The following is a 27,470-nucleotide window of genomic DNA, read 5'->3' on the forward strand; positions in this document are numbered from 1 at the left end:
GAGCAGGAGAATTGACGTTTCAGGCATAAGTCCTTCATCAGGAATGAGGCTTGTGGGCTGAGGTCCTCATTCCTGATCAAGGGCTTATGCCCAAAACGTTGATTCTCCCGCTCCTCGGATGCTGCCTGACCTGCTGTGCTTTTCCAGCACCACACTCTCAACTCTGATCTCCAGCATCTGCAGTCCCCACTTTCACCGACTAATAAAAACAATATTCTTTCCTCCACCAGAAAGACTAAAACAGATTACTGTGTTCCATTATCAGCATTCCCAGGATAATGTGTGCACATGGTTACAGCTTTTGCTAGATAACAATAGTCACAGTTACTCTAAGTCATTGTATGTGAAGTACTTTGCGATATTTCTGAAAGATGTGATGTGTTCTGTAAATGTTCTTTTTTTTCACTCCATTCTTTTTTTTAATGAAACTCCCAAGGGGTTCAGGCAGATATGGGTTTCACTGGTTGGCCCAACATTTATTGACCATCCCTAACCGTTCTGTGAGCTGCCTTCTTGAACTAGTTGGCATGGACAAGTTGGACCGAAGGGTCTCTTTCCATGCTGTATTACTCTATGACTGTATAAACTAGAAGTTTTAATATAACTATACAGGTTGTTGGTGAGTGTTGCACCAAGAGTACTGAATACAGGTTTGGACAATGTATTTAAGAAAGTGTGTGCTGGCATTGGAGGAAGTTCAAAAAAATCCACTCGGCTGATTTCTGGGATGAAGGGATTGATTTATCAAAGCTAAACAAGATAGGCCTCATTCATTTTGAATTTAGAAGAATGAAGGATGATCTTATTGAAATATACAAGATTCTGAAGTGGCTTGACAGGGCGAATACTGAGATGTTTACACTAATTGGGGATTTGGACTAGGGCACATAGTTATAGAATGAGGGAAATGCACTTGAAAATGAGACTGAATCATAGAGTCTCACAGCATAGAAACAAGCCCTTTGGTCCAATTCATCCTCACCGATCAGACATTCTAATCTGACCTAGTCCCATTTGCCAACATTTGGCCCATATTCCTCTAAACCCTTCCTATTCATAGACCCATCCAGATGCCTTTTAAATGTTGCAATTACACCCACCTCCACCACTTCCTCTGGCAGCTCGTTCCATACACATACTGTCCTTTGTGTGAAAAAGTTACTCCTCTCACTTTAAACCTATGCCCTCTATGCAAAGATATTTCTTCCCGGAGGGTGGTGAATGTTTTGATGCCTCTGCTCCAGAGAATTGTGATGGCAACATTTTTGACACTATATGTTTTGTTGATGCAAAATTATTTGTCATAGTTCCTGTCAACTTTCCACCCTGTTCCTCCTAAGCAACCAATATATTCTTTTTGATGCTCTTCCCTTTTTCTGTTGCATTCCATCAAGGATTGATCTGGACTGGTTGTGAGTGCAACCTGCAGTTTCAATCTCTATTGCAGCCCCACAGATTTGCTCCACAAATCTTCCAGTTCCAACTTGAGGGAGACGCTGAGCAACAAGTGAGGCTATAAGTGTTCCCTGTGATATTGATAAGCTTAAATTTAAAATGAAACATGAATCAGAAGGAAGAAGGCAGGTTTTCAGGAAAAACAAATACAGGGATGGTTTGGCCAAGCAGGCATTTCCCTTGTACTTCACCTCTCCTTTAACACAGAATTGATTCCATGCAATGTTATTGTGCAGATGATGAGCTAGGTTAAGAAGTGGCCAGCAGTAGGACAGATTAATGTAGAGCTGGGGACATAGTAACAGAGAAAAGAAGTAGGCTTCTGTGTAAGTGACATTCCTGAGGAGTCTGGTTTGAACATTTATATACTGATCCTTAGATCTAAACTCTCCATCCAGTAAAATTAGCTTTTCTCTACTTAGTCTATTTATTCCCCTTAATATCTTGAAAACTTTGATCAAATCACACCATGACTTTCTGAATTCCAAAGAATACAATCCTACTCTGTGTTATCTCATCTTACAATTTAACCTCTGGAGTTCACTTAAAATTCTGGTAAATATATGCTCTACTCCATCCAAGGACTAATATATGCTTCCTTAAGTTTGATGGACTGAAATATTCACAGTTTCCAACTTTTTTTTTAGTCATTCATGGGATCAGAGTGTCACTGGACAGACCATCATCTGTTGCCCATCCCTAATGGCCCAAAGGGGCCATCCACATTGCTATGGATCTGGTCACATGTCGGCCAGACCAGGTAAAGATGGCAGTTTCCCTCCCTAAAGGACTTTAGTGAACAAAATGTGTTTTGTTGACAATGAATTCATGATCATCATTAGACTCTTAATTCCAGATTTTTTATTGAATTCAAATTTCACCATTTGACTGTGGTGGGATTTAAACCTAGATCCCCAGAACAGTACTTGCATCTCTGGATTAATACCTCAGCAATAATACCACTAGGCCATTGCCCCCCTTCCCCCAGTGTTGTCTAACAAGGGCTTCTTATCAATGATGCATAAGACTATAAGACCATAAGACGTAGGAGTGGAAGTAAGGCCATTTGGCCCATCGAGTCCACTCTGCCATTTAATCATGACTGATGGGCGTTTCAACTCCACTTACCCGCATTCTCCCCGTAGCCCTTTGGCCTCCACTATGATTTCAACCTTCTTTCCTTATTACAAACACGATGGGAGGATTACCGAATCTTACTTTAATCTTATTACTCCGTGGGTCACAAGATGAATTTTTCAAAAATTCATATCCCAAAATGGCCTTTCATACACTTTCCCTATATTAGACCAAGAATTAAAAGATCCATCAATCAGTTTTCTTTAAGAAACCTAAAAGCAAAATGATTCAGATGCCTTTTAAAACTGGTTAACAGAGATTGTAGTATGAAGAAAAGATATGCATGCACTCTAGTTAACTGGAGTAAAATAAAGATTTCTCTCTATAGAGAATCACCTTGGGGAGAAAACACTTTTGAACAATAATGGTTAGCTCTGAAGAGAAAAACAAAATATAAAGTTTGGAATATACAGACAGGTGTTGACCTGGTGTTCTGGGCACCTAGATAGTTCGCTTGATATGGTAATTCTCTCTGGAATCTTGGCAGACGCTTTTGCTCAGGAAATACATCATTTAGAAGTCTTCTAGTCAGTTTTCAAGAAGACAATCAGGTTCTATACTGGATTCATGAGAAAAGTATTTTAGATAAAGGGGAGATGAGCTAAGCAAACTATTCTTGAGCAGGATCACCTAAAGTGAAATGCAAAACCTCCTGCTGTCTGCAAAACATTGTTCAAAAAGGACAGTCATAAACCCAGTCAGACAGACTCCAGAAAATAAGTCCAACAATTATCTGAAACATTGGTGGTTTCTATAAAATGCTATTAAAGAAAATGGTCCAATATGTCTTTTCATTGACCTTAAAGATGAAATCTGGTTATCTCCAAAGAACATAAAATAAATTAATTTCTTTTCATGATCCTTCAAACGCAAGTCCTCAAAAGATATTAAGATTAGCATTCTATCAATCTACTTTATGCCTGTTTGTAATGCTCAAATGATTTACATACCTGATCTGACAAGGCTCTTTGGATCTCCAATCTCTCTAGACTTTTGCAATTTGGCAAGTTGCCTGTTCTGTCCAATTTTAGATCCAAAGCAGATTACTTCAGTTACGGCTACTTTACAATCTGCTTGCCATAATTTTGCCAATTTATTTAATTTATCAATACGTGTGCAGTTTTTTGCTTTCATCTGCAAATTTAGAATGCCATCTAACTATGATTGGTAGATTGGAATTTGTGATTTCAGATCAATACTGTCAATCAGAGTTACAGTGAATATTACCTCTCCTTTACTGTTGCTGAATCCAAATGGTGGAATTCCAACACTAAGCAACACTGTGGCTGTGCCTCAACCACAGGGAGCACAACATTTGAAGAAGGCAATTTATCATGACCTCCTCAAGTGGAGTTAAAGATGGGCAATGTCGCCATTGATAACTGCAGGATATCATTAATCACAACCTGTCAATTAGAATATCAGTCCATTTCCTTATTCTAAGTCTCTTGCCATTTAACCAATTTCTTAACTGGATCAATAATTTGTTTCAGTTCAATGAATGTCAACTTTAAGCAATAGTCTCTTGGGAGGGATTTTTGGAGGTCTGCCTAAATAGCATTCATGAATATTCCCCTGTGTAAAACTGTGGTAACTTCTTCAAGAAATTGAATCAAGTTCATCAGGGATGATCTATTAGAGTCATAGTCATAGAGTCATAGAAATGTACAGCACGGAGATATCCCAACCCAATCTAATCCCACCTGCCAGCACCTGGCCCATATCCCTCCAAACCCTTCCTATTCATATTCCCATCCAAATGTCTTTTAAATGTTGCAATTGTACCAGCCTCCACCACTTCCTCTGGCAGCTCATTCCATACACGTACCACCCTCTGCGTGAAAAAGTTGCCCCTTAGGTCTCTTTCATATCTTTCCCTCTCACCCTAAACCTATGCTCTCTCGTTCTAGGCTCCCCCACGCCACGGAAAAGACTTTGTCTATTTATCCTATCCATGCCCCTCATGATTTTATAAACCTCTATAAGGTCACCCCTCAGCCTCCAATGCTCCAGGGAAAACAGCTCCAGCCTGTTCAGCCTCTCCCTGTAGCTCAGATCCTCCAACCCTGGCAACATCCTTGTAAATCTTTTCTGAACCCTTTAAAGTTTCACAACATCTTTTCAATAGGAAGGAGACCAGAATTGTACGCAATATTCCAACAGTGGCCTAACCAGTGTCCTGTTCAGCCGCAACATGACCTCCCAATTCCTGTACTCAATACTCTGACCAATAAAGGAAAGCATACCAAACGCCTTCTTCACTATCCTATCTACCTGCAATTCTACTTTCAAGGAGCTGTGAACCAGCACTCCAAAGTCTCTTTGTTCAGCAACACTCCCGTGAACCTTACCATTAAGTGTGTAAGATTTGCTTTCCCAAAATGCAGTACCTTTCATTGGTCTAAATTAAACTCCAATCTGCCACTTCTCAGCCCATTGGCCCATCTGGTCAAGATCCCATTGTAATCTGAGGTAACCCTCTTCGCTGTCCACTACACCTCCAATTTTGGTGTCATCTGCAAACTTTCTTTATTAAGTCAACTGGCATTTTGATGAGGTAAACATTTTCAAGATATGATGTCACTCTTTCCTTTGTTATAGACTCAGGCAATTTTCTAACAACAGGGCAAGAGTTTTCACTCCTCGATTAGGAAAAAAGAGTCAGGAAAATTTGGGGGATGGCTGAGAGGTGGGGGTGAGTAAAGAGGGTCAGGAGAATGTGAGAAAGATTGGAGCTTGGGGAGTTTGGAAATCAGGGAAGTTGGAGATTAGGTAGAATGGGAGGAGTTCTAGTGGTCAATGCATGTTTGGATTGATTGAGTCAAAAAATTGGTAGCGGTTTGGTGGTCAGTCAGTGGTTTGGACAGTCATGGCAGAGATGAAGTGTCGAAGGGATTTGCAAGGCCAGTAGGGAAGTCAGAGGGTCAGGGAGGGGTTTAGTTGGGTTGGGGAAGGTGGAGCATTGGGAAGGAGTTCAGTTGTATAGTTACTCAGAAATTAGACATGTTTTTAATATTCTTAACATTTCCTGGGTAACTATTCAAATGCAGTCATTTCTGATAGTTCCGTTCTCGTGCAATCTCACTTTATAAGAAAATCACGCAATAGCCACGCCATTTAAATTAATGGGGCCAGAATCATGTTGTAGCCAGTACGAATAAGGACTGTTCGCTTTCTGCAAATAATGGTGTAAATTCTTGAATCACATTAGAGCAAATCTGAGTTGAAAAACATGCATTATAGCAGAACCAACTGTAAGTCGAATGTCTCCCAAGTTTCTGAATCTAACTCAAAGTCGAAAATATTCACACAGGGACAGGAGAATCTGAGGAATTCAGCATTAGAAGTTTAATCTTCTTGGATAGTTCTTGCAAAATCAGTACATTAGTACTTCCAAGGGGTCCTGACAGGTACCTTTTGGAGTACACTGGTATATGAGCATATGGAGTCTGGAAGATCTAAGCAAGAGACTTCTGGCAATATGATTTCTTTACTACTGTAAATGTTTTGCAAAGTAATTATTCAGCACATCTGCCATTCCCTTATTTTCAATGACATTATCAGTATTTCAAGTTTTCAAACCACACTGATCTTTTTCCCGGATATATCTGTAAAATTGTTTTGTATATTCATATACCTTACAATTTTCTGCTTATACCTCCTTTGTGTAGCTCTTGCTCACTATTTTGTCATTGCTGATCATAGAATTACAGAATCATACGGAACAGAAGAGACCCTTTGACTTGTCAAGTCCAGTCTGTCAAAGTAGATTAAATCTCTTCCAGTCCCATCTTCCAGCACAATGCTCATCACCTTGAATGTCATGACACTTCAAGTGGTCATAAAGTTTTCCCGCCTCACCCTCCCTCCCAGTGCATTCCAGATTCCCAACAAACTCTGGGTGAAAGTTTTTCTTTAAATATCCTCTGAACGTCTTGCCTTTCACCTTAAAATTATGACCCCTTGATATTGATCCTTCAACTAAGGAGAACAGCTGATTTGATTCACCCGGTCCATACCCCTCATAAGCTGATACACCTTTACCAGGTTCCCTCTCAGCCTTCACTGCACCAAAACTGCAACACTGATCTTCCACCCACCCCTTCCAATGACTACCATCTGCCCCACGTGTAACAGAGTCTGTGTTAGCCACATCAGTCTCTACAGCCACCTACAGACTCACCCTGAAAGTCATCCTTGTCTGTGGGGGCATGCTGCTGCTGCTGATGGTGCACCAAAGAAAACAACCTGAGCCTATCCAGCCTTGCTTCAGAGCTAAAATGGTCCACCCCAGACAATATCCTGGTGAATCTGCTCCGCATCCCTCCAGTGCAATCACATCTTTCCTGTCGTGAGGTACTCCAACTGTGGCCTAACCAAAGTTTCATACAGCTCCAACATTACCTCCCTGCTCCTTTCATCTATACCTCAACTGATAAAGGCAAATGTTCTGTACATCTCCTTAACTACCCTACGGACACTATTACCTTATTATGTTCTTTGTGTCCATCCTATTTACCTGAACCTGTGCTATTTTTGTATTGCTCTATGTCTTTTCTTTGTCTCTTATCTCTTTAGTTGTCACAGCTATCATTTTTGATAAGCAAATCTCTTGGCCCTCACAGGCCATAAATTGGCTTTGTACTACATTAAATTAGTTATAATTTCACTGATCTTCTGTAATTTCACCCATCAACAGATTTGCCCCATTCACGGAAGCTGCCCTTTATCCATATATCATGTTTGAGAACTCAAAGAATAACCTTGAATCACTGGAGATACTTGACTGCTGCATTCACCTCATCAGTTTTGGAGATGCCGGTGTTGGACTGGGGTGTACAAAGTTAAAAATCACACAACACCAAGTTATAGTCCAACAGGTTTAATTGGAAGCACTAGCTTTCGGAGCGACGCTCCTTCACCAGGTGGTTGTGGAGGACACAATTGTAAGACACATAATTTATAGCAAAAGTTTACAGCGTGATGTAACTGAAATTATACATTGAGAAATATCTTGATTGTTTGTTAATTCTCTCATCTGTTAGAATGACCATGATAGTTTCACTTCTTTCATAAATAAATCGCAAAACATTTTTAAAAAGTTACAATCTCAAGTGTCTGGGTAATCCAAGATGGAGGACAGGAAAAATTTCTGGCTGTAACAGCTGCTCCTTTTTTGAGGTATTTTCGGTGTTGGAGGTGATTTCCTCGAATTCCAGGAGAAGCAATTACTGTTTTATATACTGTTGCATTGTTTTGGAACTTTGGAGAAAAAAAGTCAAAACAACTGCACTTTTAAAAGGGAGAGGAACAGACAAAGGAAGCACATGGTGAGGTCAATGCAGGAGAGAGAGAGAAAGAAACTGACACAGCAATGAACCTGCACAGTTACTGCCTTTGCTTTTGAATTCATGTATTGCTGGACATCGGAGTGTGTCTGGGAAAATTAACAAACAATGAAATTCACAACTAATCTTAGAGGTAACAGCTCAGAAACAGAGAAGTGAATAAGTGAATATTTAAGCGTGGCCTTACAGCACGTCTACAGGAGTGAGTAGAGTGGGTTCTTTCTTGATTGTATGATTTATTGAGATATGTCTCAATATGTCTCAGTTAAACTTAAAATATAAGTCATAAGTATTAATTTAACCTGGAGCAGTGTTTTGGAGAGGAATAAGACGGTGCTATTTTCTGGGTCTATAGATTGTCAAGGAGCAAAAATGGCCTTTAGGAGAGTTATATGCTCTTTTTGTCGGATGTGGGAGTTTAGGGAGAGTTTACGGGTTACTGAAGATTAAATCTGCAATAAATGCCGTTGATTGTGAATCCTATCATATCGAATGGATTGGTTGGAGAGACAGTTAAAGGCAATGAGGAATTTACAAGAGCAAGGGAATGTGATGGATGGAAGTCATAAGAAGGGGGAAAAATCGCAGATACAGTCACGTAGGTGGGTTAAATGAGGGGTACGTCGGGTTCCAAGAGATCGATTGTGTTAGGAGAATTCTCTAGTCCGAGGAACAGACAGATGTTTCTGCGGCCAGCAGCGAAAAATCAGAATGGTGTGTTGCCTCCCTGGTGCCAGGATCAAGGATGTTTCAGAGAAGGTGCAGAATGTTCTCAAGGGGGAGTGGGGCTAGCAGGAGGTCACTGTACACATTGGAACCAACGACATAGGAAGGGAAAAAGTTGAGATTACCAATACAATCCCAATATAGTGATCATCCCTTTCCTATTTCTCAGTTCCATCCAAATAACTTCCCTGGATGTATTTTCGGGAATATCTTTCCTCAGTATCAGTCCTGCCTTGTTCTCTGCTTTGTCCCTGCCTGCCCTGACTGTTTGACTCGCTTCTATTCTCAACTGTACCAGTCTCAGATTGATCTCTTTCCTCACTATCTCCCTGGGTCCCCCCCCCCCCAACTTACTGGTTTAAATCCTCCTGAGCAGCTCTAGCAAATCTCCCTGCCAGTATATTTGTCCCCTTCTAATTTAGGTGCAATCTGTCCTTCTTGTACAGGTCACTTCTACCCCAAAAGAGATTTCAATGATCCAAACATCTGAATCCTTTTCCCATACACCAGCTCCTCAGTCATGCATTCATCTGATCTCTATCCTCCTATTCCTGCCCTCACTAGCTCATAGCACAGAGAGTAATCCAGATATTACTACCCTTGAGGATCTCCTTTTAAAATTTTTGCCTAATTCGATGTTGTCTCCCTTCAGAATCTCAACCTTTCCCTTCCTATGTCGTTGGTTCCAATGTGGACAATGACCTCCTGCTGGCCCCTCTCCCCCGTGAGAACATTCTGCACCCTATCTGAGACATCCTTGATCCTGGCACCAGGGAGGCAACACACCATTCTGATTTTTCTCTGCTGGCCGCAGAAACATCTGTCTGTACCTCGGACTAGAGAATTCCCCTAACACAATCAACCTCTTGGAACCCGACGTACCCCTCATTGCATTAGAGCCAGTCTCAATAGCAGAAACTTGGATGTTCGTGATACGTTCCCCTGAGAATCCATCACCCCCTACATTTTCCAAAACAGCATACCTGTTTGAAATGGGGATAGCCACAAAAGACTCCTGCACTAATTGCCCATACCTCTTACCTTTCCTGGAGTTAACCCATCTATGTGACTGTATCTGAGACTTTTCCCCCTTCCTATAACTGCCATCCATCACATACTGTTGCTCTTGTAAATTCCTCATTGCCTCTAACTGTCTCTCCAACCAATCCATTTGATCTGATAGGATTCACAACCAATGGCATTTATTGCAGATGCAATCCTCAGCACCACGTAAACTCTCCCTAAACTCCCACATCTGACAAGAAGAGCATATCACTCTACTAAAGGCCATTTTTGCTCCTTCACAATCTACAGACCCAGAAAATAGCACCATCTTATTCCTCTACAAAATGCTGCTCCAGGTTAAATAAATACTTATGGCTTATATTTTAAGTTTAATCAAGAGATATATCTCAATAAAACATATAATCAAGGAAGAACCCACTCTACTCATTAATGCAAACGTACTGTAAGGCCACGCTTAACTATTCACTTATTCACTTCTCTGTTTCTGTGCTGTGACCACTCCCAAACATGTTCCTCCAAGATTAGTTGTGAAATTCATTTAACCCACCTACGTGGCTGTATCTGCGATTTTTCCCCCTTCCTATGACTTCCATCCATCACATCCCCTTGCTCTTGTAAATTCCTCATTGCCTTTAACTGTCTTTCCAACCAATCCATTCGATATGATAGGATTCACAACCAACGGCATTTATTGCAGATATAATCCTCAGTAACCCGTAAACTCTCCCTAAACTCCCACATCCGACAAAAAGAGCATATAACTCTCCTAAAGGCCATTTTTGCTCCTTGACAATCTATAGACCCAGAAAATAGCACCATCTTATTCCTCTACAAAACACTGCTCCAGGTTAAATTAATACTTATGGCTTATATTTTAAGTTTAATTGAGACATATTGAGACATATCTCAATAAATCATACAATCAAGAAAGAACCCACTCTACTCACTCCTGTAGACGTGCTGTAAGGCCACGCTTAAATATTCACTTATTCACTTCTCTGTTTCTGAGCTGTTACCTCTAAGATTAGTTGTGAATTTCATTGTTTGTTAATTTTCCCAGACACACTCCGATGTCCAGCAATACATGAATTCAAAAGCAAAGGCAGTAACTGTGCAGGTTCATTGCTGTGTCAGTTTCTTTCTCTCTCTCTCCTGCATTGACCTCACCATGTGCTTCCTTTGTCTGTTCCTCTCCCTTTTAAAAGTGCAGTTGTTTTGACTTTTTTTCTCCAAAGTTTCAAAACAATGCAACAGCATATAAAACAGTAATTGCTTCTCCTGGAATTCGAGGAAATCACCTCCAACACCGAAAATACCTCAAAAAAGGAGCAGCTGTTACAGCCAGAAATTTTTCCTGTCCTCCATCTTGGATTACCCAAACACTTGAGATTGTAACTTTTTAAAAATGTTTTGCAATTTAGTTATGAAAGAAGCGAAACTAACATGGTCATTCTAACAGATGAGAGAATTAACAAACAATCAAGGTATTTCTCAATGTATAGTTTCAGTTACATCACACTGTAAACGTTCGCTATAAATTATGTGTCTTACAATTGTGTCCTCCATAACCAGCTGATGAAGGAGTGGTGCTCCGAAAGCTAGTGCTTCCAATTAAACCTGTTGGACTATAACCTGGTGTTGTGTGATTTTTAACTTTGTACACCTCATCTGAGTTGTAATGAAGGAGCAAAAATGGCCTTTAGTAGAGTGATATGCTCTTCTTGTTGGATGTAGGAGTTTAGGGACAGTTCACGGGTTACTGAGGATTCTATCTGCAATAAATGCTGTTGGTTGTGAATCTTATCACAATGTAAGTTCTCTCTTAAGACTCAAGCTGATCCTTTACATTGTCCTTGCCTCAACCCCATCTCTTTGATCCTGCTGAATCAGATATTCTTCCCTTTCCTCCAATGTTTCAGCTGTGTGCACAGTGCTTGTTGTGAGTACATGGTGTCACAGAATCGTACACTACAGAACAGGACTTTTGGCCCAGCCAGTCTGTACTGACAAAAATTAATTCCTCTACATTGGCTACCTTTCGCTTCCAACTTTCTTCCCTGTTCCTTTTCTATCCTAAAGTTGGCTGAGGCATGTTTCTAACACTTCCTTGGGTTCCATTCATGTTGCTGTTGCCTAAAATCATTTCCCTTCACCTTATACGACCAATGGGTTATTTAAAAGAACATTGGACTGCAAATTTACAACACTGTCCTACCTCAACTTACCTGTGATCGTAGAGGAGACTATGGGAAATCAACCACTCTCTTCCTGCCTGATATCAATTTTCCTTCCAACAAACCAGCAAAGACATTTGGTACTCCACACCCACATCCTCCAACATATACCGGTACACACGCAAACACACACACACACACATGAATGCAAATGTAGCAGAGTCAGATTTATATTATCGAGTTCTCGAGATTGACAACATGAAAACAGTATCTTCGGTCCAACTTGCCCATGCCACCCAGTTTTCACTGGGATGTGGGTCCTCATGAATAGCTGATGCCACCAACAAGTGCAAATGAATCATGTTACAAGCTCAACTGATTATCTTAAATTGGTTGTTGCTTTGATTATTGGCAGATTCAGAGTTGTTCCGCAAGTGCTATCCAATTGAGAATTACAACTATTTTTGGTTCAGAAGTCAAAAGCATACGCTCCTTTAATATGGTCTGTAAAAGGGATAGTCATTATCTTCCCTGCAGGCAAGCAGGGCTCTTTCATGTTGATGAACCCTTACGGTATTGCAGGCATAGTTCACGGATCAACTTTCTCTGGTGGTCCAGCTGAGGTACCAGAACTGCCCATCTCTGATAGCGCCAGCTACCCAGCATCCTTTATAGGAAGATGAGCAGGTCAGGCAGCATCCAAGGATCAGGAGAATCGATGTTTCAGGCATAAGCCCTTCTTCAGGAATGAAGAAGGGCTTATGCCCGAAACATCGATTCTCCTGCTCCTTGGATAATGCCTGACCTGCTGCGCTTTTCCAGCAATACATTTTTCAGCTCTGATTTCCAGCATCTGCAGTCCTCACTTTCTCCTAGGAAGGTGAGCAGACAGGCAGTCGATCAGTTAGGAGACCACTTCTGGGAAATTGGCAATTGGTCTCACTATTAGCAAGTGCCGGCTCAAGAATGTATGTGATCTCAGTGTCAGGGATCCACAGCCTGTGCTCACAGGGACAGAATGTGGGATTCACTGGACCACTATAATTTACAAGACTAAGTAACCAATCTGAGTTCATTACTCCAATTTTTAACTGGGTGAACTGGAGTGACAAATACGGGACAATCTGTTCAAAGCTGAAGTTTTAAAAAGTGAATTGAAAAGTTCAAATTGTGCAAGCTCTCGTTTCCAGGTCTTGACACCAAACATTTTTCACTCTTTATTTTGCAATGTAACTTATCTTATTTCGCTAGTTGGAAGCATTGAATACATTCCATTTTTTTCTTATATCACCATATGTGTCATTTTAATTAAATTAACTTCTTTAATGGGGAGTTAGATGCTGGATTTTTGAATGTACAGCAGCTGTTGTTTATATGTTCCTCACAAATAGAACGGAAACAATTTTGTCAACAAATTAACAGTCAACTAGTTTAACGAAAAAAATGTCATGACTGTGTGAACAATAGCTCCATTCAATGAAAATAGAATACACTCTAAAGTTTGCAGGCACTGTTGTAAAGTCCACGATTTATTTGTTTTCCTTTTAAAATTGTCAGCTGAAATCAGTGTGTTAAAGGATTGCGGTATGTTTTAAAAACTAAGTAACCTGTCATTAATGGCAATTGTCATGTCAACATCTGTTTGAAGGAGCAATAATTGAAATTTGGGTTGACTAACTGGAGCCAAGAGATTGCATCACAAATGATGCTTTGTTTAGCAGTAAGACATTGATTGGTCAATCAACCAGTAACTAGTTATCAATGACTAAGGTCTTCTGCCTGACAACAATGGTATGATTGGTTTTCAGGTAAGTGAACAGCTTGGGCCTGAAAAAAGAGATAAAGAGAGAAGTGATTTGGTTTCTACCAACACGGGTGCTATCATTCTGTTGTTGTACAGTCAAAGCCACTTTAAGCTTGAGGAACTAATTTATCTCTTCTTCAGCAATTATTGTAAACTGTGCCTTTTAAGTGGCAAGTGAGAAGCCTTTTAGAAGCCACATAGTCTCTTGCAAGTCAGTGGAAGCATCCAGAGAAAGACAACTCAAACGCAAAGTACTGGCCAGCATAAGAATCATAATGATCATCTCAGCAACCTCTCAATAGGAATGCCAGAACTGCCTACTAAGTTTTCCTCTCCCCATTTTTTCCCATCTGTTTGTCTGTCTGTCTATATGTCTAAGGGAAGCTCACAAGGAGAGTAGAGTTTTAATTCATAGTGTTATATGCTGACAGGTCATAAGTGTTTATCTGTAGCTCTAATGTAGTCAATGTAGTTTATGCAGAGTCAGCAAAGTCTTGAACAAAATCTCACATGGGATCCACAGTAGCTGGACAAGATGCAAAATTGGTTCAGTGGTAGAAGATAGAGGGTAATCGTAGAAAGCTGTTTGTCTAATTGGGGGTGTTGGTGTCCAGAGGGATCAGTGCTGGGTCCCTTATTGTTTGTGATACCTGTTAGAAAATATAGATGAGAATGTGGGGTTGATGATAAATAAGTTTAAAAATGACACAACGATTAGCAGGGTGGTTGGTAGTGATTAAGGAGATCTTAGCTAACAAGAAGATTCAGATGGGTTGATCAAATGGGCAGATCAGTGGCAGATGGAATTCAACCCTCATAGGTGTGAGGTGATACACTTTGGAAGAATTAATAGGATATTGGATTACTCAATGAACAGTACCAACATTAGAAAGCTCAGAGAAACAGACAGATCTTGGAGTACCTGTCCATACATTCCTGAAGGTGGCAGGACAGGTAAATAGGGTGGTGAAGAAGTCAAATTGGATACTTGCCTTATCAGTCAAGGCATACATTATAAGAGCAGGGAGGCTTTACGTTGGAGTTGTACAAGACTTTGCTTAGGCCATAGCTGGAGTACTGTGTGCAGTTCTAGTCACCACACTACAGGAAGGGTTTGATTGCACTGGAAGGGGTGCGGAGGAGATTCACCAAGATGTTTTCTGGGATGGAGCATTTCAGCTATGCAATTTTTTTTACAGCAGACAGGATTGAGGAGGGACCTCATAGAAATGTATCAGATTATAAAGGACATGTATGAGGGTAGACAGAGAGCAGCTGTTCTGCTTAGTTGAAGGGTCAATAATGTGGAGGCATAATTTTAAAGTGAAAGGCAGAAAGTTTAGATGGGATTTAACAAAAACATTTTTCATCCAGAGAGTGATAGGAATCTGGAGTGCACTGCATGGGAGGATAGTAGAAACAACAAAACTGCAGATGCCGAAATCGAAAGTAGACAGGCAGGAGGCTGGAAGAACACAGCAAGCCAGGCAGCATCAGGAGATGGAGAAGTCAACATTGGGGGTAACCCTCCTTCAGGATTGGAGGTAGGTGTAAGGGGAGTTGCATATAAGAGGGGAGGGTGGGAAGGGTAGAGTGGTGGTGGGGATAGGCGAAGACAGGTAGAGGGTCGGACCTGGTTGGTCAATGAGAGGAATGAATCCGATTGGTGTCTGGGAGGGATGGAAGAAAGAGGGAGGGGCTGGAAAGGGAGTGGGTGAATGGGAAGGGAGGCTATTTGAAATTGGAGAACTCAATGTTGAGTCCTCCAGGCTGTAGGCTGTCCAGCTGGAAGATGAGGTGTTGTTCCTCCAATTTGCAGTTTGGTTCGTTGTGGCAGTGGAGGAGGCCAAGGATGGTCATGTTGGAAAGGGAGTGGGAAAGGGAATTGAAATGGGCAGTGACTGGAAGGTCCAGTCAACCCCTGTGGGCCCAGCTGAGATGCTTGGCGAACCGTTCCTAAGTTTACATTTGGTTTCCCCGATGTAGAGAAGACCACAGTAAACTAGGTTGGAAGAGAGGCAGGTGAACCTCTGTTTCACCTGGAAGGAGTGTTTGGGGCCCGGGATGGAGGTGAGGAGGGTGATGTGCTGGCAGGTTTTGTACCTTTTCCAGTTGCAGGCGAAGGTAATTGCGGTTTCAGGGGGTTGGTAGGGAGAGCAACCGAGTTTCACCAGTTTCCTCATTTCCCCTCCCCCCAGCCTGTCTCAGTCAAATCCATCAAATTCAGCACCGCCTTCCTAACTTGCAATCTTCTTCCCGACCTCTCCGCCCCCACCCCAGTCTGACCTATCACCCTCACCTTGACCTCTTTCCACCTATCACATTTCTGACGCCCCTCCCCCAAGTCCCTCCTCCCTATCTTTTATCTTAGCCTGCTGGACCAACTTTCCTCAGTCCTGAAGAAGGGCTAATGCCCGAAACGTCGATTCACCTGTTCCCTAGATGCTGCCTGACCTGCTGCGCTTTTCCAGCAACACATTTCCATCTCTGATCTCCAGCATCTGCAGACCTCACTTTCTCCTCCTTGAACATTTTCATGACCAAGCCTCAACAGGAGGAATTCTTCCTAATCTGTGTCATAAATGAGTGTTACCTTACTCTGAGATTATGCCCTCTAGTTCTAGACTCTGACAGAAGGGAAAACAACATTTCAACATTTACCCTGTCAAGCTCCCTAAGAATCATGTATGTTTCAATAATGTCACCTTTCATTCATCTAAACTCCAATGAGTTCAGGCCCAATCTACTCAGCCTCTTTTCATAAGAAAACCCCTCCATATTTGGGATCAACCTAATTAACCTTCTCTCGACTGCCTCTAATGCCAGTGTATCTTTCCTTCGATAAGGTGACCAAAACCATTCACAGTATTCCAGGTGTGGTTTAATTAGTGTCTTGCATAGTTTCAATGGTGGAGGTGATGGCCTAGTAGTATTATCATAAGACTATTAATCTAGACACCCGGTGATATTCTGGGGATCTGGGTTAGAATCCTTCTATAGCAGATGGTGAAATTTGAATTCAATAAATAGCTGGAATTTGGAGTCCATTGGTCATTGCTGGGGAAACTGGTTCATCTGGTTACCTTGTCTGGACTACCTATGACTCAGACACACAGCAATACGGCTGACTTTTTATGCAATTAGGGATGGGTAATGAATGCTCCTCTGACCAATGACACCTGCATCCCATTAACGAAGGAAAGAAACAAGACTTTCCTATATTTATTTTCCATTCCCTTTGCAATAAAGGCAATATTCCATTTGTGTTTCCTAGTACATCCTGAAATTATATGCCAGCTTTTGGTGGTTCATACACAAGGACCCCCAAATGCCTCTTTGCTGCAGCTTTCTGTAGTCTTTCTTCATGTAAATAAAATTCATCGCTTCCATTCTTCCTTCCAGGGTGCCATAATATACCATTTCCTGTGTTATATTCCATCTGCCAAGTTTTTGTTCATTCTCTTAACCTGGTAATATCCCAAAGTCTTTATGTCACCCACATTTACTTTCCTTCCCACTGGTGACTGTACATACACTTGTCATCCAATTCATTCACAAAAATTGCAAATAATTGTGGCCTCAGCACTGATCTCTGCAGCAACTCACAAGTTACAGTTTTCTATTCTGAAAATATCCTCCTTATCCCAATTTCTACTGGCTGGACAATCCTTTATCCATGCTAATAATTAATCCGTGGTCTAAAGTGCAGTACTTATTGCATGTCTTTTGGAAATTCAAATCTATCTACTTGTTTCTCCTTCATCTATTGTATCTGTTACGACCTTAAAGAATTCTATTCTCAAATTCTATTAAATTTATCAGACATAATTTCCTCTTCATGAAGCCATGCCAATTCTGCTTAATTACATAATGCATTTCTAAATGTTGAAGTACTCCATCCTTTAAAATAGATTAACATTTTCCCAAAGACAGATATTAAGGTAATATTAAGCCTATAAGCTGATAATTACTGGGTTTTTTTTACGTCCTTCCCTTTTGGAATAAAAATGTTATTTCAGCAGTTAGATCGGATGCTGCCTGACCTGTTGTGCCTTTTCCAGCACCATCCTTTCCATCGCTGGAAGAACACAGCAAGCCAGGCAGTGACTGGAGGTGGAGAATTCAATGCTTTAGGTATGACCCTTCTTCCTTCTGAATGCTGAAGAAGGATCATACCTAAAATGTTGACTTCTCCACCTATTGATGCTGCCTGGGTTGCTGTGTTCTTCCAGCCTCCTGTTTGTCTACTTTGGATTCCAGCATCTGCAGCGTTTTTTTTGTCTCTTCTCGTCCCAACAGCCACCCAGTCTCTAAATCCCAGTAACTCTCATTATCAGCCAGGCAACAGCATTCGAAACCATGAAATCAGGTTCTTCTAATAAATTGGGCAAGACCTGTGGGAATTCAAAGCTTCACGCCTGTCTGAGGTCTCGAAACAATGCATCCTCAGCGTGAATATCATTGCCCAAGCCTTCCATTGATTATTTTGTTTGATCAATAAAAATTGGATCAGCTCCATTAGTCTAGCTCCTTATCATCCTAAACCTCTGCCACACAATTGTTTCCCGACATGGCTGTGAGAAGGTGGCCTTCAATTAATGCCCTATACTCAGAATGACCATTCATGCAAGGTACCAATGAAACTACACCCTCATCCATCAACTAAACCCTTCACAAGAAAAGAATTAAAATAAATTAAGTCATTTATCTCACCACAAACAGATATAATGCAGGGAAATTTGAGCAGTCAGAAGAAAGACACTGCCATGCAATCTTTGCCAATCCCCATGTCCATCATGTCCAAATGCCACAGATCATCTCCAACACACTGTCAGTCTGCCTGGCTGCTGCAAAGAAACTGAGATTTTCAAAAAACAAATGCTGGTAATGGAACCCAAATGTCAAATTCAGCAGTAACTCTGGCTTCTGTCCCTGTAAACATTCATCAATTTTCCCCTCATCTCCAAGAGTATCAGGACAAACAATCGCTTGCTGGGATTCCAAATCGAGGACTGTGATTAAATGACAACTCCAAAGTGCTTGATCTGTGTTTCTTCCGGCACATGATACATGTACCAAACCAATGCCTAAATTATACCATTAGAGATCATAAAAATCAGGACACAGAGTGATTTTAAGTTTAAAGCAGAAGGTGCTTGAAGAGGCATTACAAATATAAATTGTTTAAGGTGGTCAAGTATTCACAGTACTGTTTCTTCCCAGTATGAATGGTGGAGCAGAATTCATCACCGACTGACAGAAATAGAAGCAGAACTGACGAGTAAGAAACAGGTTACTCTTTGGAGTCCTGTTCCTGGTGTCAGTCCAAATATGCATAAGATGCAGCACAAACAACTGTGAAATATGATTTGATTTCCACAAGCGAGTTAGGCTAGTCTCAAGAGAGAGAATGAAAAATCATATTCATGACCTGAAACTCGCCCCATGGGGAATCACAGGCATGAATTTAAATCCTCTCTCTGTGCAAACCAAAGTATTTATACATGTCATGGTTGAAAGATCTACTTGTGTCACATTTGTACACATGTTCCCATTAAAATTGTTTCAGCACATTGTTGTCTTGTGTCTAGCTTCAGTTTTAGCTTTGACTGCTAGGCTGAAACTTCCCTGCATCCCCTAGTTAGTAAGAGACTTCAATGAAATGACTTTGGGCAGCTGTACTTGACACTACATTGAAAATTTTATGGAAAGGTCAAGAGGATGGTTCCTATGGGAAATTGAAATGTTATATTAGTGCCCTATGAGAAAACTGTATTGGTGGTAATGCAAAGCCAAACAAATGGTGAAAGATTATTGAGGTAGGCGCAAAGAGTCATATAGCATAGAAAGATGTCCTTCGGCCCACAAAATCTATGCTGATCAACGAACACCAAACTACACTAATCCCATTTACTTGCACTTGATTCACAGCCTACTATGCTCTGCCATTTTAAATACTCATCCACATGCCTCTTAAATATTGCAAGAGTAATTGCCTCCATCATCCTCTCAGCAGCACATGCTATATATCTACCAGCTTCTGGGTGAAAAAAATCTTTACTCATATTTCCTTTAAACCACTTGCTTCTCACCTTAAATTTATGCCCTCTGGTCTTAGACACATCAGTCACGGGGAAGAGATTCTCACAATCTATCTTGTCTATGCCTAACCCCCCTCAGCCTCCTCTGCTCTGAGGAAAACAAACCCAGCCCGTCCAGCCTCTCCTCATAACTGAGAATTCTCATTCCAAGCAGAATCCTGGTGAATCTCCTCTGCACCTGCTCCAGTGCAATCACATCCTTCTGAAAGTGTAGTCACCAGAATTGCCCACAGTACTCCATCTGTGGCCTAACCAATGTTTCATACAGAGGTTACATCTGCCATTGCTCTGCCCAATATACCAGCTGAACAATATCAGTCTGTAACCTAAGACCATCCTCCTCACTATCAATACCACAACTAATTCTCGTGTCATCTAGAAACATAATAATTATACCTTTTACATTCACATCCAAGTTGATAAGGTACATAACAAACAGCAAGGGTCCTTAACCAGCAAGTGGTACACTGCTGGTCACAGGTTTCTAATCACAAATACAAACCGACACAGTCACCAAAAGAGAAAATGCTGGAAAATCTCAGCAGGTCTGGCAGCATCGGTAAGGAGAGAAAAGAGCTGATGTTTCGAGTCTAACTGACCCTTTGTCAAAGCTTCCCCCAGGAAAAAGGCTTTCAAGTTTAAAATAAAACTTGTACAATGAAAGGGGAGTGGCCAGTTCTCCCAGCTCAGCTTTTCCCTGGTTTGGTTTGGTTTTAGCAGGCAGTCAGTTGTGAAACTGCTGGACCCAAAGAAGCAGGTCCATGCTGATCCTCCCTCTCTCTGGACCCAAAGAATCAGATCTATGTTGATCCTTCCTCTCTCTGGACCCAAAGAAGCAGATCCATGCTGATCCTCTCTCTCTCTGGACCCAAGGAAGCAGGTCCATGCTGATCCTTCCTCTCTCTGACATCTCTCCTGTAAACCCCTGTATTGGAATTTTCCTTTTTTGCCCAGGAGTTCCTGGACGCAGTTGGAGGAGTCATAAGGTCTCCAGGGAGCAGCTGACCTTGTAATGTGGTGACCAGTTGAGTATACGGTTTAAATTTCTTTTTGTTCCGGATTTTCTTCAGTTTTCTGGATGCAGTTGGAGAGGTCATGAGGTCACATATTTGGGCGGTTGCTTTACCCAAAACACTACTTGGGTAGTGTCTCCCACCCATCCTCCTCCTCTAACCAAAGAAAAATGTTCTGTGCGACGGTTGGTAAGATGATAGGTGTATTCTTCCATGTTTCTTTTTTTTTCCGTCAGTCTATTTGGGAATTTAGAATAGTGGGAATGGAGGTTAGGGCAGTTAAATGTTCCTCCTGCAGTATGCAGGAGGTAAGGGTCACCTCTACTGTCCCTGCTGACTTCATTTGTGGGAAGTGCATCCAAATCCAGCTCCTCAAGAACCGTGTTAGGGAACTGGAGCTGGATGAACTTCAGATCATTCGGGAGGCAGAGGGTGTTATTAAGAGGCGTTACAAGGAGATAGTTACTCCATAGCCACATGAAGAAGGTAGATGGGTTACTGTCAGGGGTAGGAAAGGGAAGTGGCAGACAGTGCAGGGATATCCTGTGGTGGTTCCCCTCATCAGCAAGTACCGTTGTTTAAGTTGGAAAGTTGTGTGTGGAATCTGAAGACATAGGGGAAACGCTTTATGAAAACTTTTAGTCAGTATTCATATCGGAAAAGGGAATTTTAGTGAGAACATGGAGATACAGGCTACAAGATTAAATAGGACTGAGGTTGACAAAGAGAAGGTTTTAACAATTTTGGAAGATCTGAAAATATATGAGTCCCCTGGGCCAGATGGGATTTATCCTCAGATTCTCTGGGAAGCCAGGGAGGAGATTGCAGAGCCTTTGGCTTTGATCTTTATGTCATCATTGTCTACAAGAATAGTGCCAGAAGACTGAAGCATAGCTAATGTTTTTCCCTTGTGTAAGAAGGGGAGTCAGGACAACCCTGGTCATTATAGGCCAGTGAGCCTTACTTCAGTTGTGGGTAAGGTGTTGGAAAAGGTTAGAAGAGATAGGATGTATAATCATCTCGAGAGGAATGAGTTGATTAGGAAAGGTTTTGTGAAGGGTAGGTCATTCCTCACTAACCTTATTGAGTTCCTTGAGAAGGTGACCAAACAGGTGGATGAAGGTAAGGCGGTTGATGTGCTGTATGTGGACTTCAGTAAGGCATTTAATAAGGTTCCACATGGTAGGCTATTGCACAAAGTACGGAGTTTTGGGATTGAAGGTGATTTAGCAGTTTGGATCAGAAATTGGCTAGCTGAAAGAAGATAGCGGGTGGTGGTTGATGGGAAATGTTCATCCTGGAGCTAAATTACCAGTGGTGTGCCGCAAGGATCTGTTTTGGGGCCATTGCTGTTGGTCATTTTTATAAATGATCTGGAGGTCAGCATTAAAGTGGGCTTAGTAAATTTGCAGATGACACTAGGGTAAGCAGAGTTGTGGATAGTGCCGAAGGATGTTGTGAGTTACAGAGGGACATAGATAAGATGCAGAGCTGGGCTGAGAGGTGGCAAATGGAGTTTAATGCGGAAAAGTTTGAGGTAGTTCACTTTGGAAGAAGTAACAGGAATGCAGAGTACTGGGCACAGAGAGATCTTGGTGTCCAGGTGCATAAATCCCTGAAAGTTGCCACTCATGTTGATCGGGTTGTTAAGAAGGCATATGGTGTGTTGGCATTTATTGGTAGGAGGATTGAGTTTCAGAGCCACAGGGTCGTGTTTAGGCTGTACAAGACACTGGTAAGGCTGCACCTGGAGTATTGCGTACAGTTCTGGTCACCACATTACAGGAAGGATGTGAAAGCTTTGGAAAGAGTTCAGAGGAAATTTACCAGGATGTTGCCTGGAATGGAAGAAAGATCTTATAAGGAAAGGCTGAGGGAACTGAGACTGTTTTCGTTGGAGAGAAGAAGGTTGAGAGCTGACTTAATTGAGACGTATAACATAATCGGAGGGTTGGACAGAGAGAGCCTTTTTCCTCGGATGGTGAAGGCTAACACGAGGGGACACAGCTTTAAATTGAGGGGTGTTAAATTTAGGACAGACATCAGGGGTAGTTTCTTTACTCAGAGAATAGTAGGGCACGGAATGGCCTGCCTGCAACAATAGTAGACTCGCCGATGTTAAGGGCATTTAGATGGGCATTGGACGTACATATGGATAATAATGGAATGGTATAGGTTAGATGGCCATCAGATTAATTTCACAGGTCAGCACAACATCGAGGGCCGAAAGGCCTATACTGTGCTGTAACATTCTATGTTCTATGTTCTATGAGTGTTTATGGGGACTGTTGCAGGCATTTGGGACAGCATCATTAAGTTGGGAAAATCTGTTGGGTTTTCGGATAGGTTACGTTATTCTGTATTCTGTTCTGTTTGTTTGTGTTTCATTTGATCATCTTGCAAATAAATTGAGTTTTGTTTCAAACTAAGTGGTTGGGCCAGCTGCATCCCTCCTGGAATATCCACTGTACACCTGTTTAAAACAACTCGCAAAGTTGGGGTCCAGCTACTTTCTTGAAATGTTTTAAGGGGGTCTGGCCTGATCCATAACATTCCTTAAAGTGAGAAGTTCCACTTTTCCATCTTGCAAGTCGGGTAATTCAACACCTTCAAAGGGCAAGGTGGAAGTATATTCTGTTTCTTAGCGGAGTTAAAAATAAACTGATAATTCTCATTTTCTTACCAGACAAAACGTAAAGCTCAGCATCATTTCCAGTCCTTGAGCTTCCAGGATTTTCTGCCAGGCAACGGTAGGACCCGCTATCCTCCGCCTGAAGTTTACTGATCACCAACGATCCAGAGGGGAGAACAGACACACGTGTGTCTTCAGCACTTAACTTCAGATCATTGTGGTTTTTCTGCCAATGAATGGAAGGCATGGGTTCACCGATAACTTCACATTTCAGCAGGGCAGTGTCTCCTTCATAGGCAGAGACTGACTTTGTCTGCGAGATGAACCTCAGTGGACCTAGAAATAAAGAAGTTGATAGTTATTATTAATGCCTAAAAGGTGATGAATGAAAGTCAAAATCTTGACATTATATTGATGACATCATTGGAGGTTAGAGCATTTGTTTTATTGTTTTCAGTGGAGCAGAGTTTTACATGGGAGAGATCTCGACAAAATTCTTTCCTTAATTATTGTTCAACCATGAGTATCAAAGTAGAACATTGCAAGAATTGACTACAAGATGAAATAGAAATACAGAAACATTTTGGGCAGTAAGGTAGATAATTACTAGGAGGAATGTAGTTTGCTATGTCATTTCACATGATGGTGACAAGAATAGGGCTCTTCAGCCGGGACTCCTCTGCTCTGCCTGTACTTTTTCATCTTTTTCATTAATTCGCCCTCTCTCCTTCCTTCTCTTGGCCCTGGGCACCTGGTCCCAGGCTCTACAGTGTGTTAGGAGCTGGCAGCCAGTGGAGACGCCAGCGACTGGAGCGGGGACACCAGCGAACAGTGACCCAGAGCAGGGACACCAGTAAACCGTGACTCAGAGCAGGAACACTAGTGAACCGTGACTCAGAGCAAGGACATCAGTGACCAGTGACCCAGAGCAGGGACACCAGAGACCACTGACCCAGAGTGGGGACACCAGTGACCAGTGACCTGGAGGGGGACACCAGTGACACGGAGTTCGGACACCAGTGACTCGGAGTTGGGACACCAGTGACTCGGAGTTGGGACACCAGTGACCCAGAGTGGGGACACCAGTGACTTGGAGTTGGGACACCAGTGACCCGGAGTGGGGACACCAGTGACTCGGAGTTGGGACACCAGTGACCCGGAGTTGGGACACCAGTGACTCGGAGTTGGGACACCAGTGACCCAGAGTGGGGACACCAGTGACCCGGTGGAGGGACACCAGTGACCTGGAGTTGGGACACCAGTGACCCGGAGTTGGGACACCAGTGACCCAGAGTGGTGACACCAGTGACCCGGTGGGGGGACACCAGTGACCTGGAGTTGGGACACCAGTGACCCAGAGTGGGGACACCAGTGACCCGGTGGGAGGACACCAGTGACTCGGAGTTGGGACACCAGTGACTCAGAGTGGGGACACCAGTGACCCGGAGTTGGGACACCAGTGACCCGGAGTTGGGACACCAGTGACTTGGAGTTGGGACACCAGTGACCCGGTGGGAGGACACCAGTGACCCGGAGTTGGGACACCAGTGACTCGGAGTTGGGACACCAGTGACCCGGAGTGGGGACACCAGTGACCTGGAGTGGGGACACCAGTGACTCGGAGTTGGGACATCAGTGACCCGGAGTGGGGACATCAGTGACTCGGAGTTCGGACACCAGTGACTCGGAGTTGGGACACCAGTGACCCAGAGTGGGGACACCAGTGACTCGGAGTTGGGACACCAGTGACCTGGAGTTGGGACACCAGTGACTCGGAGTTGGGACACCAGTGACCCGGAGTGGGGACACCAGTGACCCGGTGGGGGGACACCAGTGACCCGGAGTGGGGACACCAGTGACCCGGAGTTGGGACGCCAGTGACTCGGAGTTGGGACACCAGTGACTCGGAGTGGGGACACCAGTGACCCGGAGTTGGGACACCAGTGACTCGGAGTTGGGACACCAGTGACTCGGAGTGGGGACACCAGTGACCCGGAGTTGGGACACCAGTGACTTGGAGTGGGGACACCAGTGACTCGGAGTGGGGACACCAGTGACCCGGAGTGGGGACACCAGTGACTCGGAGTTGGGACACCAGTACCCGTAGTGGGGACACCAGTGACTCAGAGTTGGGACACCAGTGACCCGGAGTGGAGACATTAGTGACCCGGAGCAGGAATGTAAGTGACCAGTGACCCGTTACCCGGAGCGGGAACACCAGTGACCAGTGAAGTCACAGGTAGATAGAATAGTGAAGAAGGCGTTTGGTTTGCTTTCTTTTATTGGTCAGAATATTGAGTTCAGAAGTTGGGGCGGTTATGTTGTGGCTGTACAGGACGTTGGTTAGACCACTGTTGGAATATTGCCTGCAATTCTGGTCTCCTTCCTATCAGAAAGATGTTGTGAAACTTGAAAGGATTCAGAAAAGATTTACAAGGATGTTGCCAGAGTTGGATGATTTGAGCTATAGGGAGAGGTTGAATAGGCTAGGGCTGTTTTCCCTAGAGCGTTGGAGGCTGAGTTGTGACCTAATAGAAGTTTGTAAAATCATGAGGGGCATGTATAGGATAAATAGACAAAGTCTTTTCCCTGGGGTGGGGGAGTCCAGAACTAGAGGGCATAGGTTTAGGGTGAGAGGGGAAAGATATCAAAGAAACCTAAGGGGCAACTTTTTCACTCAGAGGGTGGTACGTAAATGGAATGAGCTGCCAGAGGAAGTGGTGCAGGCTAGTACAATTGCAACATTTAAAAGGCATCTGGATGAGTATATGAATAGGGAGGGTTGGAGGGATATGGGCTGGGTGCTGGCAGGTGGGATTAGATTGGATTGGGATAGCTGGTCGGCATGGATGGGTTGGACTGAAATGTTTGCTTCCGTGTTGTACATCTCTATGACTCTATGGTCCGGAGCGGGGACACCAGTGACCAGTGACCCAGAGCATGGATACCAGTGACCTGCAGCGGCGTCACCAGTGATTGGAAAGGGGATACCAATGACCAGAGGCCACAGCAGGGACCCCAGTGTCTGGAGTAGGCACGCCAGTGACCCGCTGCCCAGTGCAGAGTGTGGTGGGCATGGCCTAGCTTGGAGTATGGCAGCAGCCAATAGTCAGACCATGTGGAGGTCCCCCCTGAGGGGTTGCTCCAGAGAGACTTTGGACAGGGACAGTGAAGTCTGTCTTTTTAACTTTGCTTCCTGTTTTTCTGACCTATAGGTGTGTAGCTGTCAAGTAACATTTCTCCTTCATGTCTCTATTCAAAGTAAAGATTGTACTTAGGTACAAAAGCAGAAGTTGCTGGAAAAGCTCAGCTTGTCTAGCAGCATCTGGGGGGAGAAATCAGAGTTAACATTTTGGGTGCAGTGACCTTTCCTCAGCACCTTCTGTTTTTGTTCCTGATTTATAACATATACAGTCTTTTTCTTTTTTTTATACCTAGGTACTTATGTACCTAAGATGGCACTGTAAATGACAAGTTATAAACTTTTCACTTTACTTATTTGCATACATGCAAAACTAATTCCATTCAATTCAACAAGCTGCTCGAGTTCAAATCTGGCTGAGATTGTTGGTACAAAAAATTGCAAGAAATCTCAAAGTTGGAAAAAATCCATTTGTCTATCAAGCATTGACCCATCAAAGTCATAATAAGATTGATTGGACTCTGTTGTGAGCTTCCATTTCCCTCAAAGAAAGAAATCTCTTCAGCCAGTGTCAAGGAGTTACCTTCAACTAGTTTATAATGTTACAACCTCATTGCTTATTTGGCAAATATCCAGAAAACAAAACTTGTCCACAATTCACCATAATCTGGAAATAATTTAGTAATCATACTCAACAAGATCATAAAGAAAGATGAAGTGGGAATGGAAATGTTGCATTCGTACAAACACTGCAGACCTTCAAAAGTTCAGGTTAAAATGACTTTATGAGGAAAAAGATAAAAATCACACAACACCAGGTTACAATCCAACAGGTTTATTTGGAAGGACTAGCTCCTTCACAGAGCTTCAAAAGCTAATGCTCCCAAATAAATCTGTTGGACCATAACCTGG

General features: G+C 42.7%; 1 protein-coding gene across 2 annotated transcripts in view; it reads right to left on the bottom strand.

The window, feature by feature from the left end:
- The window catches only part of dcc (DCC netrin 1 receptor), a 1,326,174-nt gene that overhangs the window by 653,875 nt on the left and 644,829 nt on the right, over positions 1 to 27,470 (bottom strand). For both annotated transcript variants that reach the window (XM_087994379.1, XM_087994329.1), the window contains exon 3: positions 23,468 to 23,752. In XM_087994379.1, the coding sequence (XP_087850505.1) occupies positions 23,468 to 23,752 (285 nt within the window). The remainder of the gene's footprint in view (positions 1 to 23,467; positions 23,753 to 27,470) is intronic.

The sequence above is a fragment of the Chiloscyllium plagiosum genome, unplaced genomic scaffold (assembly GCF_037043375.1).
Source record: "Chiloscyllium plagiosum isolate Xiang-an unplaced genomic scaffold, Cpla_swu_hap1 HiC_scaffold_1, whole genome shotgun sequence".
In the NCBI taxonomy this organism is placed as follows: Eukaryota; Metazoa; Chordata; class Chondrichthyes; order Orectolobiformes; family Hemiscylliidae; genus Chiloscyllium; species Chiloscyllium plagiosum.